The sequence below is a fragment of the Cebus imitator genome, unplaced genomic scaffold (genome assembly GCF_001604975.1).
Source record: "Cebus imitator isolate Cc_AM_T3 unplaced genomic scaffold, Cebus_imitator-1.0 Scaffold34, whole genome shotgun sequence".
In the NCBI taxonomy this organism is placed as follows: Eukaryota; Metazoa; Chordata; class Mammalia; order Primates; family Cebidae; genus Cebus; species Cebus imitator.
The window spans coordinates 1166104-1182686 of record NW_016107349.1 but is presented as its reverse complement, the minus strand read 5'-3'; the positions used below and the strand labels follow the sequence as shown (position 1 = coordinate 1182686).

Here is a 16583-nt window from a genome sequence, read left to right as displayed (position 1 = left end):
ATGCCCCCTGGTGGACCCAGAAAGAGAACGCACCCTCAGGCATGGTGGTGGGCACCTGTAATCCTATCTACTTGGGAGGCTGAGGCAGAGAATTGCTTGAACCTGGGAGACAGAGGTTGCAGTGAGCCGAGATCACATCACTGCACTCCAGCCTGGGGGACAGAGTGAGACTCTGTTTCCAAATAAGAAAAAAAGAAATGCCATTGTCTCAAAAACCTCTCTCTAGGAATCTCATCCTATAACCAGGAAAGATCAACCAAGAGACTCGGAGTTGTCATAGACTTTTTGTCTATTCTTCTGAGGACATCTCCAAGAGATTACCTGATGGGGAACTTATCTGTGTAGTAAAGCAGTCTTTGTTCTTGTGCAGCTATGTCCCTCAGCTTCCCAGAGATGAGAGGCAGAACTCACCAAGTCCAAAGCTCATACAGTTTGCCCTACAACAGCCAGAGACAAGAGACAAGGAAAGTGATGTTTATTTTGGAGAGCCAGTGAACTGAGAAGATGATGGAGTAACATCCTAAGAACCATTTTAAGTTAATATGAATTTCAGGCTCCTTTTATGTTAGGGGAGGGTGAAGAGGGAGCAGGCTGAAGTCATGACTTGTCCAATGATAATGGACATCTGGTTGTGAGGGGGTTGTGAAACTTCTTTATCCTTGATTGGGTCACAATGCTCCTGTAAATCTTTGTTTTTGCGACAGAGTTTCACTCTGTCACCCAGGCTGGAGTGCAGTGGCAGGATCTGGGCTCACTGCAATCTCGGCTTCCCGGGCTCAAGCAATTTTCCTGCCTCAGCCTCCCAAGTAGTTGGGATTTCAGGTGTGCACCACCACACTCAGCTAATTTTTGTGTTTTAATAGAGATGAGGTTTCACCATGTTGGTCAGGCTGGTCTCGAACTCCTCAAGTGATCCGTTGGTCTGGGTTCCTAAAGTGCTGGGATTACCGGCGTGAGCCACTGCGTATGGCCCATTAACGATCTTAACATTGTGTCTTCAGCAAAGGAGGAATGCTTAAAGGGCCCAGCTCCATGTTCTTAGAGCAGGAAATGAGAAGTGAATGTGGAGCTGAGAGACAATATGCTGACAATTGGTACAGTATCCAATACTTAATAAAAAAAATCAGTTGAGGCCCCGCGCGCGGTGGCTCACGCCTGTAATCCCAGGACTTTGGGAGGCCCAAACGGCCGGATCACGAGGTCAGCAGTAGGAGTTTGAGACCAGCCTGCCAACATAGTGAAATCCTGTCTCTACCAAAAATACAAAAAATTATCCGGTCGTGGTGGCAGGCACCTGTAATCCCAGCTACTCAGGATGCTGAGGCAGGAGAATCGCTTGAACCAGGGAGGGAGAGGCTGCAGTGAGCCGAGATCACGCCACTGCACTCCAGCCTGGGCGACAGTGCAAGACTCCAAGTCAAAAAAAAAAAAAATCTGTTGAGACAAATACTGGTTCCCTTTGTTACCAGTTTACATACTAGCTGTGCTACAAAGTCCTTACTGGCAGATTGGTTTAGTGGCAAAATAGCAGACCTGCTGGTGACTCCAATTTGCAGTATGTTTTTGGGCGAATCCCCATTCCCGGGACCTCATCTGGAAAATTTGTAAATCATGCCAGATAACGGTAAGGTTCTACGATTTTATTCTGATAGAGCCTGCACATCCTTGTTGCATTTCTACTTTCCGAATGTGTTTGTCCAAAGCAGGGAGACTTTAGAACACATAAATATTAGAAAAGGGATTCCCTGTGGCTCAGGAAATAAAATGGGACACAAGAAAAAAGCAAACGGCACCGCACCCAGACTCACGGCGGGCCGCCCCGCCCCTCAAGAGGGCCCGCCCCCTCGCGCCCCTCCTTCGCCATCTGCCGGTCACGCCCCCTCCCGCCGGCCGCCGTCCCCTTTTCAGAGGCCTGAGCTCCGCCTCCCCGTACGCGAGGCAGGCTGGGAAGTCGGGCGCCGTAAAGATGGCGGCAAATTGAAAAAGTTGTAGCTGCTCCCGCGCGCGATCTCGCGCGCGCTGAGGAGGCGGAGCGAACTGGAGGCTGGACAGGTGCGTTCTCGCGGCCCTGAAGAGGCGAGATGGGGGTAGGAGTGTTTCCGGCTCTCCTGAAGGACGCGGGGCGGGCTGGGGGCGGGGCAAGGCAGGCGCGTTCTCGGTCGTCCTGAAGGGGCAGGATCTTCAGCCTGTGGGCGGTGCTTTCGCCGTGAGCAGGGCCAACGGGCTCCGTCCTCCCTGAAGGGGCGGGTCTTATCCCCGCGGGTCCGATTTCCTTGGGCCTGAAAGTGAAGATGAGTGACAACTGTGGGCGGGGCCTGCTCTGGGGAGGGTGGGGCCTGTGCTGGGCTGGGGGCCGGCTCCCTCGGGCCCGGAAGTGCGGGTGCGGGGCGCGGCTGGGGCGGAGACTTCGGGGCCCGGCTAGCGGGCGGCCCCTGGAGCGCGGGGGCGGCGGGCCCGGGACGAGCATGTAGCTGCAGCTGGCGGCGGGGCTCCCGGGGCGGGCCGGGCGGGCCGCGGGAGCCGCACGCGGCGATATGGAAGAGGAGGGCAAGAAGGGCAAGAAGGTGAGCGTATGCAGGCGCGTCCTGCTACGGGGGTCGGCGGGCGGCTGTGTTGGGAGCCAGGCTCGGGTGGGCGGGTGTTCTTCGCGACCCGGGCGGGGGTGGCCAGCGCGATGGAGGGGCGGGGCGGGGCGGGGCAGGCGAGACCCCGGACAATGGTCAGGTGGGCTTGCGCGGCCGGGCAGGCAGGAAGCGCCGCGCCTTTCCTCCGGCCCGGGCAGCGGCTCGCCCCAACCTCGGCCCCAGACGGCCTTCTCTGCGCGTCGGGACCTGGGGCTGCAGAGGAAGTGGGCCCGGCGAGGGGCCAGAAAGCTGTCCAGGGCTGGAACTGGAGCCAGTGGGCTGTGTGGTTAACGTGGAGACGTTTGCTGCTCACTGGACTTCGTTTTTGGATATCCAGTGAAAGCAAGGGTGGCTTTCACCTCATGGCCACCTCACTCGTCCAGTATCACTCAGACCTAAAACCATTAATTGATTTTAGTGACTCTACATTTGGCAGTGGGATTTAGGACATAGTTCAATGTTTAGGACATAGTTTAGGACATAGTTCATAGTCAGACCCCAGTTTATGTAGTTTCACAAAATGTGGCTTTAATTACAGTAAAAGGGTACAGTAGTTGATAAACATTTTAAGACTGGAAAAACGATGTGGATTGAGCTACAATTAAAGTGGAAAATGGATTTTAATAAAATGTATCTTTTTCGAATAAATGCTTTATAATCACGTCTTGGGTATCATTTTCTTTTTGATGTGTGTGTGCTCACTTTTATCCACAAGTTTAAAGCAGACCTCGATAAGTCCTATGATTTTACTACCCTGTACTCCGTAGGGCAGTGTCCTTTAATTGACAAATACCACCTTGTTTGACAAGGTGCCCCATTTAAAAGTCCTGTTTGAAATAGAATGTCGCCACGTGGCCTTCAGGGAGTCCTGTGGTGCTGCTTCTCTACTTTCTTAACTCATTGTTTCATGTTAGGACCATGCATGTCTAATTTAGGTGCAATATAATATAATTTGCGGTTACCTACAAAGATGTTTTAAGACTGGAAGGTAGCCCAGTATAGTGAGTGATTCAGCCTGCAGGCGTTAGACTAGACAGGGGCGTTGCGCACAGAAGAGGGCGGAGCCAAGCAGAGTAAAAGGAGTTAGCTGGAAAGGAGAGGTGCAAACCCAGTGACTGCTTAGCAGGGACCATCAAGCCCGATTGTGGATGATGCTGAGCTTTGTGGGAACTGAACCATCTGTTCTATGGAATGCCGGGATCTAAGAGTGCGCTGAGTACTGATGACCTCACTGTGCACCACTTAAAGGAGTACCTGGCTCATCTACCTGTGTGTGATAGGCAAGGATGGGATTGAGTGATTTTTTTTTTTTTCTGGAGCTGTCAGCTTTGGTAGAGCATGAAACATCCAGCAATATGGAGAGAGAGAGAGAAGCAGTAAGACTGTTGAGTTTTTGGAATTAAGTGAGAAAAAAGTAAAAATTATCAAGAATTTTCCATTTGGGGGCAATGAAAAAATATACGCATAAACAAGGTTAGTTATTAATTTCATTGTCTCTACTAGAGGAGATAATTGTTATGTAGTTGCTTAAGCCAGGAGTTTTGTGGTTTTTTTCTGTATTCTGCCACTTGTCTTAGCTTGTTTTCTGTAGACAAGCCAGACAAGGAGCTTTGGGGCATGGATTCTTCTGCAGGTCATGACTTAACACACTTTACCTCATGTACTCTGCCAGTTACAAGCTGGCAGAACCCTCCTGCTCGGCTCCCACATTCAGTGTGAGGCCACCTCCAGCTTAAGAACTTTGGTAGCTAAATCATTCTCATTAAGGTAAATTAAGAGATACCTGCTGTAAACTTATACACAAATTCAGACATAAATAGGAGAAGTAATGACAATAGTTTTATGAAAGTACAGTTTGGACATTTAAATTCTTCTAAGTTAGCTCCTTTAAAAAATGCAGAATTAGGCTGGGCATGGCAGCTCATGATTGTAATCCAGCACTTTGGGAGGCTGAGGCAAGTGGTGTTTGAGACCAGCATGGGCAACAAAAAATAAAATTTCTGTTTTGTAGAGACCCATCTCTACAAAAAAATGCAGCGTTGTTCACCTGTAGTTTCAACTGCTTGCGAGGCTGAAGCAGGAGGATCACTTGAGCCCAGGTGGGCCTTTTGTTTTGTTTTGTTTTGTTTTAGGTCTCAGACACTTGTCTTGGTGTCTTGCCAAGTAGTGATTCAGGCTTGTTCTGCCATGGCCCATTTTCCTCAGGACGCAGGAATCAGTGAGTTGGCAGAGAACTGAGGGACCGAAGTGCGTTTCATGGAAATTTGGCCCTGGTGTAGCAATGCCCTTTCTCAAGCCACCTCAGCACATGTGGTTATGATGATTGTACACCTGGGTTTCCTTAAGTGGGCCATGTTCATTTAACAAATGTTTGTTGAGCCCCTCTTGTGTCCCATGAAACTCACTGGGTGATGGGGATGCAGGAAGAGTTTGTGGCCCCGGGGAGCTGATGGGGAGATGGATCAGTCCTGGTACTTCTGAAGGAATGAGTGCATTGACAGAAAAGTCCACTGGCCATTAAAGGCATGGGCCCTGGGGAGTAGAAGTGACCACTTGGGGCTGCCCTTCTGTCCTGATGTCTGCAGAGTGGTACTTTTTAGCCTGCAAGTCCTGTTTTGGGGTTTGGAGTATAAGGTTCCTACCTACAGTATGGACCTGTGTTCTGTTCATTGTGGCACAATTCTGCCAAGAAGTAATTCCTTTTCATAAGAAACTTAGATGTACACTTAAGCTGGGTTCTGTGTGTATTTTTATACTCAGATCACAGTCTGAAAAAGCCATCTTGTCAGGGCTGGGCGTGTTGGCTTAAGCCTGTAATCCTAGCACTTTGGGAGGCCGAGGCGGGCGGATCACTTGAAGCTAGAAGTTCAAGACCAGCTTAGCCAATATGGTGAAACTCCATCTCTACTAAAAATACAAAAATTAGCTAAGCGTGGTGGCATATGCCCATAGTCCCAGCTACTCAGGAGGCTGAGGCAGGAGAATCGCTTGAACCCAGGAGGCAGAGGTTGCAATGGGTTGAGATGCCACTGCACTCCAGCCTCTCTCCCCACCTCCGCAAAAAAAAGCCGTCTTGTGGCCTTAACCTTGTTGTGGGTCTCAGCTTCTCTGCTGCCTCTGGTCTTAGGTTGCCCCACCAGGTGGCTATGATTTCACACTGAACAAAGTTAAAAATTTTTGCATTGATCTAGTTTATTTGCATTGTTTAAGGTAGAAAAAGTTTATAGGCTGAGTGCAGTAGCTATGCCTGTAACCCCTGTACTTTGGGAGGCTGAAGTGGGAGGATCACTTGAGCCCAGGAGTTTGAGACCAGCCTAGGTAACACAGTGAGACCCTATCTCTACAAAAAATAAGAAAATTAGCTAAGCATGGTAGTGCATGCCTATAGTTCCAGCTACTTGGGTCGCTGAAGGGGGAAGATCATTTGAGCCCAGGAGGTTGAGGCTGCAGTGAGCCGTGATTGTGCCACCGCCTGAGTGACAGCAAGACATGTCTGAAGAATAAAAAACAAAAACAGAAAAGGGTTATAAAGTTCCCTAGAAATGTAGGACTAGATATTAAATAATAATTTTTTTTGTTGGATGTGATAATTAAGTTCTCATCTGATAGACATGTATGCTGAGATATTTGTAGGTGAAGTAATTTGGTTTCTGGGATTTGCTTTACTAAAAGTAGAAGAAATAAAGGGAATAGCTGAATGCTTCTGTAATGGTTATACATTCTTCCATCTACTTTTGTGTATTTTTGGAAATTTCCATAATAGAAACTGGAGAGGAAAAGATCCCCTAGGTTACAGACACTGAGCTATCAGCTGCTATAGTCATTGCTGGACCGGTGTCTGTGCGGAACTGAAAGCTTGGATTGGACCAGCACCTTTTAAAATTTGGTCACTGCAGGCACCAGAAAGCCATCCCTTCTCCATGCTGACCTGATGTGGACACAAATGTGTGTTGTCTGTATAACTGAAGTGAAAGTTTAAAGGAACCATACTTTAACGGTCTGATTTTTTAATTTTTTTTTTTTTTCCCATTAAAACTGGTGGTCATGGCTGGGCACAGTGGCTCACACCTGTAATCCCAGCACTTTGAGAGGCTGAGGCAGGTAGATCACCTGAGGTCAGGAGTTTGAAATCAGCCTGGCCAACATGGTGAAACCCCATCTCTACGAAAAACACAAAAATTAGCTGGTGTGTGGTTGTGGGTGCCTCTAATTCCAGCTACTTGTGAGGCTGAGGCAGGAGAATTGCTTGAACCCGGGTGGTGGAGGTTGCAGTGAGCCAAGATCGTGCCACTGCACTCCAGCCTGGGTGACAGAGTGAGACTCTGCCTCAAAACAAACAAAAAATCCTGGTGGTCATGACCCACTAAACTAATTCTGTAACTGTCACAAGCCATACTTGGGTTAAGAAGGTGAATTGGACCTGCTGTGTTTTGTTTTATCTTTCCTCTTGGGTAGCTATCACAGTGATTTTTGGATGACAGCTTGGTAAGTCAGGGTCGGGAGGCTGGAGAACCTGGCAGGAGGTGCCCAGCAGAGAACCTAAGGCAGCCAGTAGATGAGGCCAGAACTATTGGCACCATAAGACTGGTTACTCTTCTGTTTTGAAGAGTTACCATTTACATAGTATGTATGTGTGTATTTTCAATATATGGTCAGATTCCGTCATAATTTAGATTCAGAAAGCACATCAGAACCTTCAAGGGCTGCTCAGAGCATCCTTTCAGAGGAAGAGAGTATAAAGCAAAACATTTCTTTTAGCAGTAGTATTGCAGTGAAGGGCTACTCTGCACATGAGAAGGGCACCTGCAATCTGCCCCACTCGGGCGCTTACTCTTGATCTTCCAGTTTCTTCATTTCCATCAGCAGTGCCCCCTGCTGGTCACTCAGCAGTGTAAATACATGGTCATGATTAAGTCCTATAAATCTAATTGTTCAGCGTTTAAATCATCCTCTATTTACTTGTTGGTTTACATGGTACGATACCTGTTTTTAATGAGATAACTTGGTCATGCATGCCTGTTACATGCTTAGCGTACCAAGAAGAGGGTTAGGGATGTTGCACTTTGGAAAGTAAGTCACTTACACCTAAAATTAGAGAGTAAGGGGAGATATAGGATGTCAGAAGACACATGGAGCAGGCAGCAGCCACTTCCAGACAGGTTGGGACCGGGACTGTGTCCTGCAGTTCAGAAATAGAGAAGAGGTGGAATGGGCCTCCTAGTCCTGGGAGGGCCTTGGGCTGGGGAGTTTGGTGTTGGTTCTGTATGCACTTGAAGCCATTGGAGGTGTTCTGCATCATGCATTCATTTGTCCCATTAAACTGTTTGTTAGCACTCATGGTGTCAGACACAGATGCTGGAGACTGAAATGTGTAAGGTGAGCCTGTGGCCTCAGAGCAGGAAATGCAGCCTGGGCATAGATGGAGGACGCAGGCTTTGGTAGGAGTGATCAGGAAAACCTTAATGAAAGTTTTAAAAGCAATGTAAAGAAAAAAAAATCATGTAATGAAGCCACTGTACCCATGTGTGGGCAGTCAGTTTCGTGTGCACCTTCTCCTCATCCCTGTTTTCCTGTCTGTGCGCTGAATAGTGTCCCCTCAGAGTCATGTGCTGAAGCCCTCACCTCCTGGACCTCAGGGATGTGACTGTATTTGGAGATGGAGTCTTTTTTTTTTAAAACAGAATCTCGCTGTGTTGCCCAGGCCGGAGTGCGGTGGCTCAGCTCACTGCAACCTCTGCCACCTGGGTTCAAGCAGTTCTCCTGCCTTAGCCTCCTGAGTAGCTGGGATTACAGGCATGTGCCACCATGCTCAGCTATTTTTGTATTTTTAGTAGATACAGGATTTCACCGTGTTGGCCAGGCTGGTTTCGAACTCCTGACCTTGTGATCCACCCACCTTGGCCTCCCAGAGTGCTGGGATTACAGGTGTGAGCCACTGTGCCTGGCCTGGAGATGGAGTCTTCAAGGAAGTGATAAAGGTAAAATAAGATAATTTGGTGGGCCCTAATCCAATCTGACTGATGTCCTTATAAGAAGATATTAGGACACAGAGATAAAGAAATGATCAGGCAGGGCGTGGTGGCTCACGCCTGTAATCCAAGCACTTTGGAGGCCAAGGCGGGCGGATCACCTGAGGTCGGGAGTTCAAGACCAGCCTGACCAACATGGTGAAACCCTGTCTGTAAAAAAATAAAATAAAATAAATGATCATTTGAGGACATATGGAGAAGGCAGGCATCTGCAAGCCAAGGAGAGAGTCCTCAAGAGAAACCACCCCGCGTTTACCTTGATCTTGGAATTCCAGCGTCTAGACTCTGAGAGAATAGTTTCTATTATGGAAGCCACTGAAATCTGTAGTACTTAGCCTTGGCAGCCAAAGAAGGCTAATGCACCAGGGGATTTTGAATCAAATCCTGGAGTTCAGTTTGTTTGTATATAGGAGTGCAGTAGTAACTCATCAAGACAGAAGAGTAGCAAGCCTTATGTTACTAGTCATTCTGGCATTATCTGCCGGCGGCCTTAGGGTCTCTGGGGTGAGTTCTGAGGACCAAGTCTACACGGTCAACATGGGTATGGAAGAGCTCTCTCAGAGGGACAGGAAAACCTTCACTGCGTTATATGCAGACCATAAATCACAGCACAATCTTTGTGGTTGGGAGAATGTGTGTGGTGTTTTGGGAGCTGGCACAGTGAGGGATGTCATTCATTTCACCTGGGACAGACTTTGTACCTGGATCTGTGGGGGGAGCAGTGAGCCCAGCCGTGTCCTCTGCATGCATCGCTGTGTCCTTGTGGACAGTGGATCTTTGTTAGGGCACTTTGTGCTCCTTGGCTTTCTTACCCTTAGTCAAGAACAGCAGCTGCTCTTGAAATGATTCTGCAGGTATGAGGGAGTTTACATTTGGATTTCTCAATGGAACCACTCAATTTTTTTTTTTTTTTTAGTAGAAATAGGAAATTTTTTCCTTAGCCCTGTGTCTGTGCCAAAAATGTGACATTTTTCGTTTTCTCCCAAGTGTGCCCAAACAGTAACAATTTTTTGCTTGGATTATGTTAAGAATTAGGGCATTTGATCACAGGCATTAGATGTGTGTACAATGAAAGTGATCCCCTTTCCCCTTTAATAAGCTTAGTAGGAACATGGAATTTGGGCTTTTGTTTGCAGCTTAGGGTGGTGAGTCTTGTAGCCCAAGGAGGTTTTTCAGTTTTCTGAAAGTGAGAAGACTGGTCAGCCTAAACCCATGGTGGTACTCTTCTTAAGGGAAACCTAGTGAGGAGTAGGAGATGCCATTTCACATATGTTGTTACTTGTATCTTGGAGAAGAAAAAGTGAGAAGCCTTTATTTAAATATTTATGTCCATTCTGTAGTTTAAAATTCCTTGCAGGTTTTTTCCTCAAGTAATCAAATTTGCTTCCTGTGTGTTGTCACCATGAGCTCTCTGATCAGACGTGGAAACTGAATGTTTCCCTTGTTGGTTTACATGGTCGGGTACGTGTTCTTTTTTTTTTTTTTTTTTTTTTTTTTTTTTTTGTTTTTTTTTTTTTTTTTTTTTTTTGAGACGGAGTTTCGCTCTTGTTACCCAGGCTGGAGTGCAATGGCGCGATCTCGGCTCACCGCAACCTCCGCCTCCTGGGTTCAGGCAATTCTCCTGCCTCAGCCCCCTGAGTAGCTGGGATTACAGGCATGCGCCACCATGCCCAGCTAATTTTTTGTAGTTTTAGTAGAGACGGGGTTTCACCATGTTGACCAGGATGGTCTCGATTTCTTGACCTCGTGATCCACCCGCCTCAGCCTCCCAAAGTGCTGGGATTACAGGCGTGAGCTCTTAATGAGATACCTTGATCAGATCTGTCAGTTATGGTGCATGTTGACTTTCTGTCACATGTCAGAAGATGCCCTAGGTCTGATTATGTCTGGCTGATTTATTACTGCCATTAGGTGCATCTCATTGGGTATAGACTACAACCAAAGCCCACCTACCTGTGCACATCTAATGTCAGGCTGAGTTCAGGTTCCTTCCTTTCTTTCTTTTTTTTTTTGAGACAGAGTCTTGTTTTGTTGCCAGGCTGGAGTGTAGTGGTGCAATCTCGGCTCACTGCAACCTCTGCCTCCCAGGTTCAAGCGATTCACCTGCCTCAGCCTCCCAAGTAGCTGGGACTACAGGCATGTATCACCACGCCCAACAATTTTTGTATTTTTAGTAGAGATGGGGTTTTACTGTGTTGGCCAGGATGGTCTTGGTCTCTTGACTTCATGATCCGCCCACTTCGACCTCCCAAAGTGTTGGGATTACAGGCATAGCTACCGCGCCTGGCCAAGTTCAGGTTCTATTTTAAGGCTCTTCCTCTTACCAAGTATTGCCCGTCTTCCTTGAAAGAGGAATGTGTAGCCTCTGTGTCTACTTTTTCCAGCCCATTCTCCCATCTCCAGTATTTTTTTATGAAAAGTTTTGAATACACCGAGGTTGAAAGAATTTTGCAGTGAATACTTGAACACCCACCTCCTAGATTCTGCCACTAATGTTGGCTATACTTGTTTTATCCCATATCTAGCATCTGTTTATCACTCTGCCCACCCATCAACCCATTTTATTTTTCTGATGGATTCCCCAGTAAATTGCAGACATTGCTTCACTTTGATCTAAATACGTCAGCATGCATGTCATTAAGTAGGGTTCAATATTTGCTTATAGCTTTCTTTTTTTTATTATTATTATACTTTAAGTTCTGGGATACATGTGCAGAACGTGTAGGTTTGTTACATAGGTATACATGTACCATGGTGGTTTGCTGCATCCATCAGCCCGTTATCTACATTACGTATTTGTCCTAGTGCTGTCCCTCCCCTAGTCCCTCACCCCCAGCAGGCCCTGGTGTGTGATGTTCCCCTCCCTGTGTCCATGTGTTTTCATTCTTCAACACCCATTTATGAGTGAGAACATGCAGTGTTTGGCTTTCTGTTCTTGTGTTAGTTTGCTGAGAATGATGGTTTCCAGCTTCATCCATGTCCTGTCCTTGCAAAGGACATGAACTCATTGTTTTTTATGGCTGCATAGTATTCCATGGTGTATCTGTGTCACCAGTCTCTCCTTGATGGACATTAACAGTTTTCTTTTGATGTAAAATTATGTAACAATGAAATGTACACTTTGTTTGTTTGTTTTTAAAGATGGGGTTTCACCATATTGGTTAGGCTGGTCTCGAACTCCTGACCTCAGGTCATCCACCCACCTCAGCCTCCCAAAGTGTTGGGATTACAGGCATGAGCCACCACGCCCACTGTTTGTTTGTTTTTTAAGACAGGGTCTCTCTCACCACGTAGACTAGAGTGTGGTGGTGCAATCACGACACACTGCAGCCTTGACTTCCCAGACTCAAATGATCCTCCCATCTCAGCCTCCTGAGTAGCTAGGACTGCATGAGAATGCCACCATGCCCAGCTAATTTTTTTTTGTTTTTTGTAGAGACGCGGTCTTGCTGTGTTGCCCAGGCTGGTTGTGAACTCCTGGGCTTAAGCGATCCTTCTGTCTCAGCCTGCCAAAGTGTTGGTATTATAGGCGTGAGCCGCTGTGCCTGGACAAATATACATATCTTTAGTGAACATTATCTAAATTTTGACAAATGTATATTCCTACATAACTGAAACCCCTACCAAGAAATAAAACATTACCTACCATCACTGAGAAAATTCCCTTAGGCCCTTTAGCAAGTCTTTTTCCTAAGGTACTACTGTTTTGATTTTTTTTTTTTCCAGCATAGATTAGTTTTATTCATTCTAGAACTTCATACAGATGGATTCATATAGTATATATTCTTTTGTGCAGGGATCACTTTACTCAGCATGATGTTTTTGAGATTCATCCATGTTGCTGCATGTATCAGTTGCTAAGTAATATTTTGTTATATGTTTATGCTGTGATTTGTTTATTCATTTGTTAGAGATTTAATTTCTTTCTAGTTTGTATTTTGAAAAAGCTTCTGTGAACATTTGTGGATGAGTTGTTGTATGAACATGTTTTCATTTCTTTTGGAATACCTAATAATGAATTGCTGAATTTTTTTATTTTGAGGCAGGGTTTTGCTCTTGTTGCCCAGGCTGGAGTGCAATGGCGCAATCTTGCCGCACCGCAACCTCTGCCTCCTGGGTTCAATTGATTCTCCTGCCTCAGTCTCTCAGGTAGCTGGGATTACAGGCATGCATCACCATGCCTGGCAAAAAATACAAAATAATTTTGTATTTTTAATAGAGATGGGATTTGTCCATGTTGGTCAGGCTGGTCTTGAACTCCTGACCTCAGGTGATCCACCACCCCCCCCCCCATGGCCTCCCAAAGCACTGGGATTGCAGGCGTCAGCCACCTCGCCTGGCCTACAAATTTTATTTTTTATTTTATAATGATTGCTTTATTTATTTATTTACTGAGATGGAGTCTCACTCTTTTGCCTAGGCTGGGGTGCAGTGGCTTGATCTTGGCTCACTATATCCTCTGCCTCCTGGGTTCAAGAGATTCTCCTGCCTCAGCCTCCCAGGTAGCTGCAATTATTGGTGCCCACCACTATGCTTGGCTAATTTTTGTATTTTTAGTGAGATGAGGTTTCAACATGTTGGCCAGGCTGATCTCAAATTCTTGACCTCAAGTGATCTGCCTGCCTTGGCCTCTCAAAATGCTGGGATTATAGGTGTGAGCCATCGCACTCTGCCCTGGGTAATTTTTAAAAAAGTTTTTGTAGAGTCAGTGCCTTAGTATGTTGTCCAGGGTGGTCTTGAATACCTGGCATAAAGCCACCGTGGCCTCCCGAAGTGCTGGGATTACAGGCATGAGCCACTGCATCCAGCTTATTCCGTCAGTTATTGAGAGAGGGTGTTAAGTTCTCTAGTTATTATTTTGGATTTGTTTTTCCCTGTAGTTAGTTTTTGGCTTCATGTATTTTGAAGCTCTGTTGTTAAGTACATACACATTTAGGATCATAATGTCTTTTTTTTTTTTAAGATGGAGGCTTGCTCTTGTCATCCAGGCTGGAGTGCAGTGGCGAGATTTTGGCTCACTGCAACCTCTGTCTCTGAGTTGAAGCTATTCTTCTGTCTCAGCCTTCTAAGTAGCTGGAATTACAGCTGTGCGCTACCACACCCAGCTAATTTTTGTATATTTAGTAGAGATGGGGTTTCATCATTTTAGCCAGCCTGGTCTTGAACCCCTGACTTCAGGTGATCGGCCCCCTTGGCCTCCCAAAGTCCTGGGATTACAGGCGTGAGCCACTGTACCCAGCCCATAATGTCTTGAAGTGAATCTTTTTTATTATGAAATGACAGTCTTTTTTTCTAGTAACACTTCTTGTCCTAATCTCTTCTCTGATATTAATATAGCCACACTGTGTTCCTTTTTTTCTTTTTTTTTTTTGAGACGGAGTTTCGCTCTTGTTACCCAGGCTGGAGTGCAATGGCACCATCTCGGCTCACCGCAACCTCCACCTCCCCGGTTCAGGCAATCCTCCTGCCTCAGCCTCCTGAGTAGCTGGGATTACAGGCACGCGCCACCATGCCCAGCTGATTTTTTGTATTTTTAGTAGATGGGGTTTCACCATGTTGACCAGGATGGTCTCGATCTCTTGACCTCGTGATCCACCCGCCTCGGCCTCCCAAAGTGATGGGATTACAGGCGTGAACCACAGCACCTGGCGCCTTTTTTTCTTTAGAGACTTTAGCAACTACTAGAGTCTCGCTCTGTCGCCCAGGTGAGAGCAAGTCCTGTTTGATTGATTGTTTTTGAGACTGAGTCTCGCTCTGTCACCAGAGCAGTAGCACAATAATAATTGATTGCACTCTTGAACTCTTAGGCTCAAGCGATCTTCTGCCTCAGTCTCCCAGGTAGCTGGGAATACATGTGTGTGCTTTATTGTATTTTATTTTATTTTTTAAGAGATGGGGGTCTCACTGTGTTGCCCAGCTGGTCTCAAGATCCTGGCCTCAGTAATCCTCCAACCTCAGTCTCCTGAGAAGCTGGGGTTACAGGCATGAGCAAGCCACACCCAGCTACCCCACTTTCTTTTTTTTTTTTTTTAATTGCATTTTAGATTTTGGGGTACATGTGAAGAACATGCGAGATTGTTGCATAGGTACACACATGGAAGCGTGATTTGCTGCCTTCCTCCCCTTCACCTATATCTGGCATTTTCCCCCATGCTTTCTCTCCCCAACTCCCCACCCCCTGCTGTCCCTCCCCCGTTTCCCCCCAACAGACCCCAGTGTGTGATGCTCCCCTCCCTGTGTCCATGTGTTCTCATTGTTCAACACCCACCTATGAGTGAGAACCTGCGGTGTTTGATTTTCTGTTCTTGTGTCAGTTTCCTGAGAATTATGGTTTCCAGGTTCATCCATGTCCCTACAAAGGACATGAACTCATCGTCTTTGATGGCTGCATAATATTCCATGGTGTATATGTGCCACATTTTCCCTGTCCAGTCTATCATCGATGGGCATTTGGGTTGGTTCCAGGTCTTTGCTATTGTAAACAGTGCTGCAATGAACATTCGTGTGCATGTGTCCTTATAGTAGAGCTATTTATAATCCTTTGGGTATATACCCAGTAATGGGATTGCTGGGTCAAATGGAATTTCTATTTCTAGGTCCTTGAGGAATCACCACACCGTCTTCCACAATGGTTGAACTAATTTACACTACCACCGACAGTGTAAAACTGTTCCTGTTTCTCCACATCTTCTCCAGCATCTGTTGTCTCCAGATTTTTTAATGATCGCCATTCTAACTGGTGTGAGATGGTATCTCAATGTGGTTTTGAGTTGCATTTCTTTAATGACCAGTGATGATGAGCATTTATTCATATGTTTGTTGACATCATGTATGTCTTCTTTTTTAAAGCATCTGTTCATATCCTTTGCCCACTTTTGAATGGGCTTATTTGTTTTTTTCTTGTAAATCTGTTTTAGTTCTTTGTAGATTCTGGATGTCAGCCCTTTGTCAGATGGGTAGACTGCAAAAATTTTTTCCCATTCTGTTGGTTGCCGATTCACTCTAATTACTGTTTCTTTTGCTGTGCAGAAGCTGTGGAGTTTGATTAGGTCCCATTGGTCTATTTTGGCTTTTGCCAATGCTTTTGGTTTTTTGGTCATGAAGTCCTTGCCTAGGCCTATGTCCTGAATGGTTTTGCCTAGATTTTCTTCTAGGGTTTTTATGGCGTTAGGTCTTATGTTTAAGTCTTTAATCCACCTGGAGTTAATTTTAGTGTAAGGTGTCAGGAAGGGGTCCAGGTTCTGCTTTCTGCACATGGCTAGCCATTTTTCCCAACACCATTTATTAAACAGGGACTCCTTTCCCCATTGCTTGTTTTTGTTAGGTTTGTCAAAGATGAGATGGTTGTAGATGTGTTGTGTTGCCTCCAAGGCCTCTGTTCTGTTCCATTGGTATATATCTCTGTTTTGGTACCAGTACCATGCTGTTTTGATAGCTGTAGCCTTGTAGTATAGTTTGAAGTTTGGTAGTGTGATGCCTCTCACTTTGTTCTTTTTGCTTAGAATTGACTTGGCTATGTGGGCTCTCTTTTGGTTCCATATGAAGTTTAAGGTGGTTTTTTCCAGTTCTGTGAAGAAGGTCAATGGTAGCTTGATGGGGATAGCTTTGAATCTGTAAATTACTTTGGGCAGTATGGCCATTTTCACAACATTGATGCTTCCTAACCATGAACATGGAATGTTTCTCCATCTGTTTGCGTCCTCTCTTATTTCGTTGAGCAGTGGTTTGTAGTTCTCCTTGAAGAGGTCCTTTATGTTCCTTGTTAGTTGTATTCCTAGGTAATTTATTCTCTTTGTAGCAATTGTGAATGGCAGTTCGTTCTTGATTTGGCTCTCTTTAAGTCTGTTATTGGTGTATAGGAATGCTTGTGATTTTTGCACATTGATTTTGTATCCTGAGACTTTACTGAAGTTGCTTATCAGTTTCAGGA

General features: G+C 45.9%; 1 protein-coding gene across 3 annotated transcripts in view; it reads left to right on the top strand.

The window, feature by feature from the left end:
• The first annotated feature begins 2387 nt into the window (after positions 1 to 2387).
• CCM2 (CCM2 scaffold protein) overlaps positions 2388 to 16583 on the top strand; it is an 80035-nt gene continuing 65839 nt past the window's right edge. For 2 of the 3 annotated variants that reach the window (XM_017524583.2, XM_017524585.2), the window contains exon 1: positions 2406 to 2564. In XM_017524583.2, coding sequence (XP_017380072.1) covers positions 2535 to 2564 — 30 coding nt within the window. In that variant the 5' untranslated portion in view covers positions 2406 to 2534. Of the gene's footprint in view, positions 2565 to 16583 lie in introns of all 3 variants that reach the window. The other variant, XM_017524581.2, reaches the window with a different exon arrangement.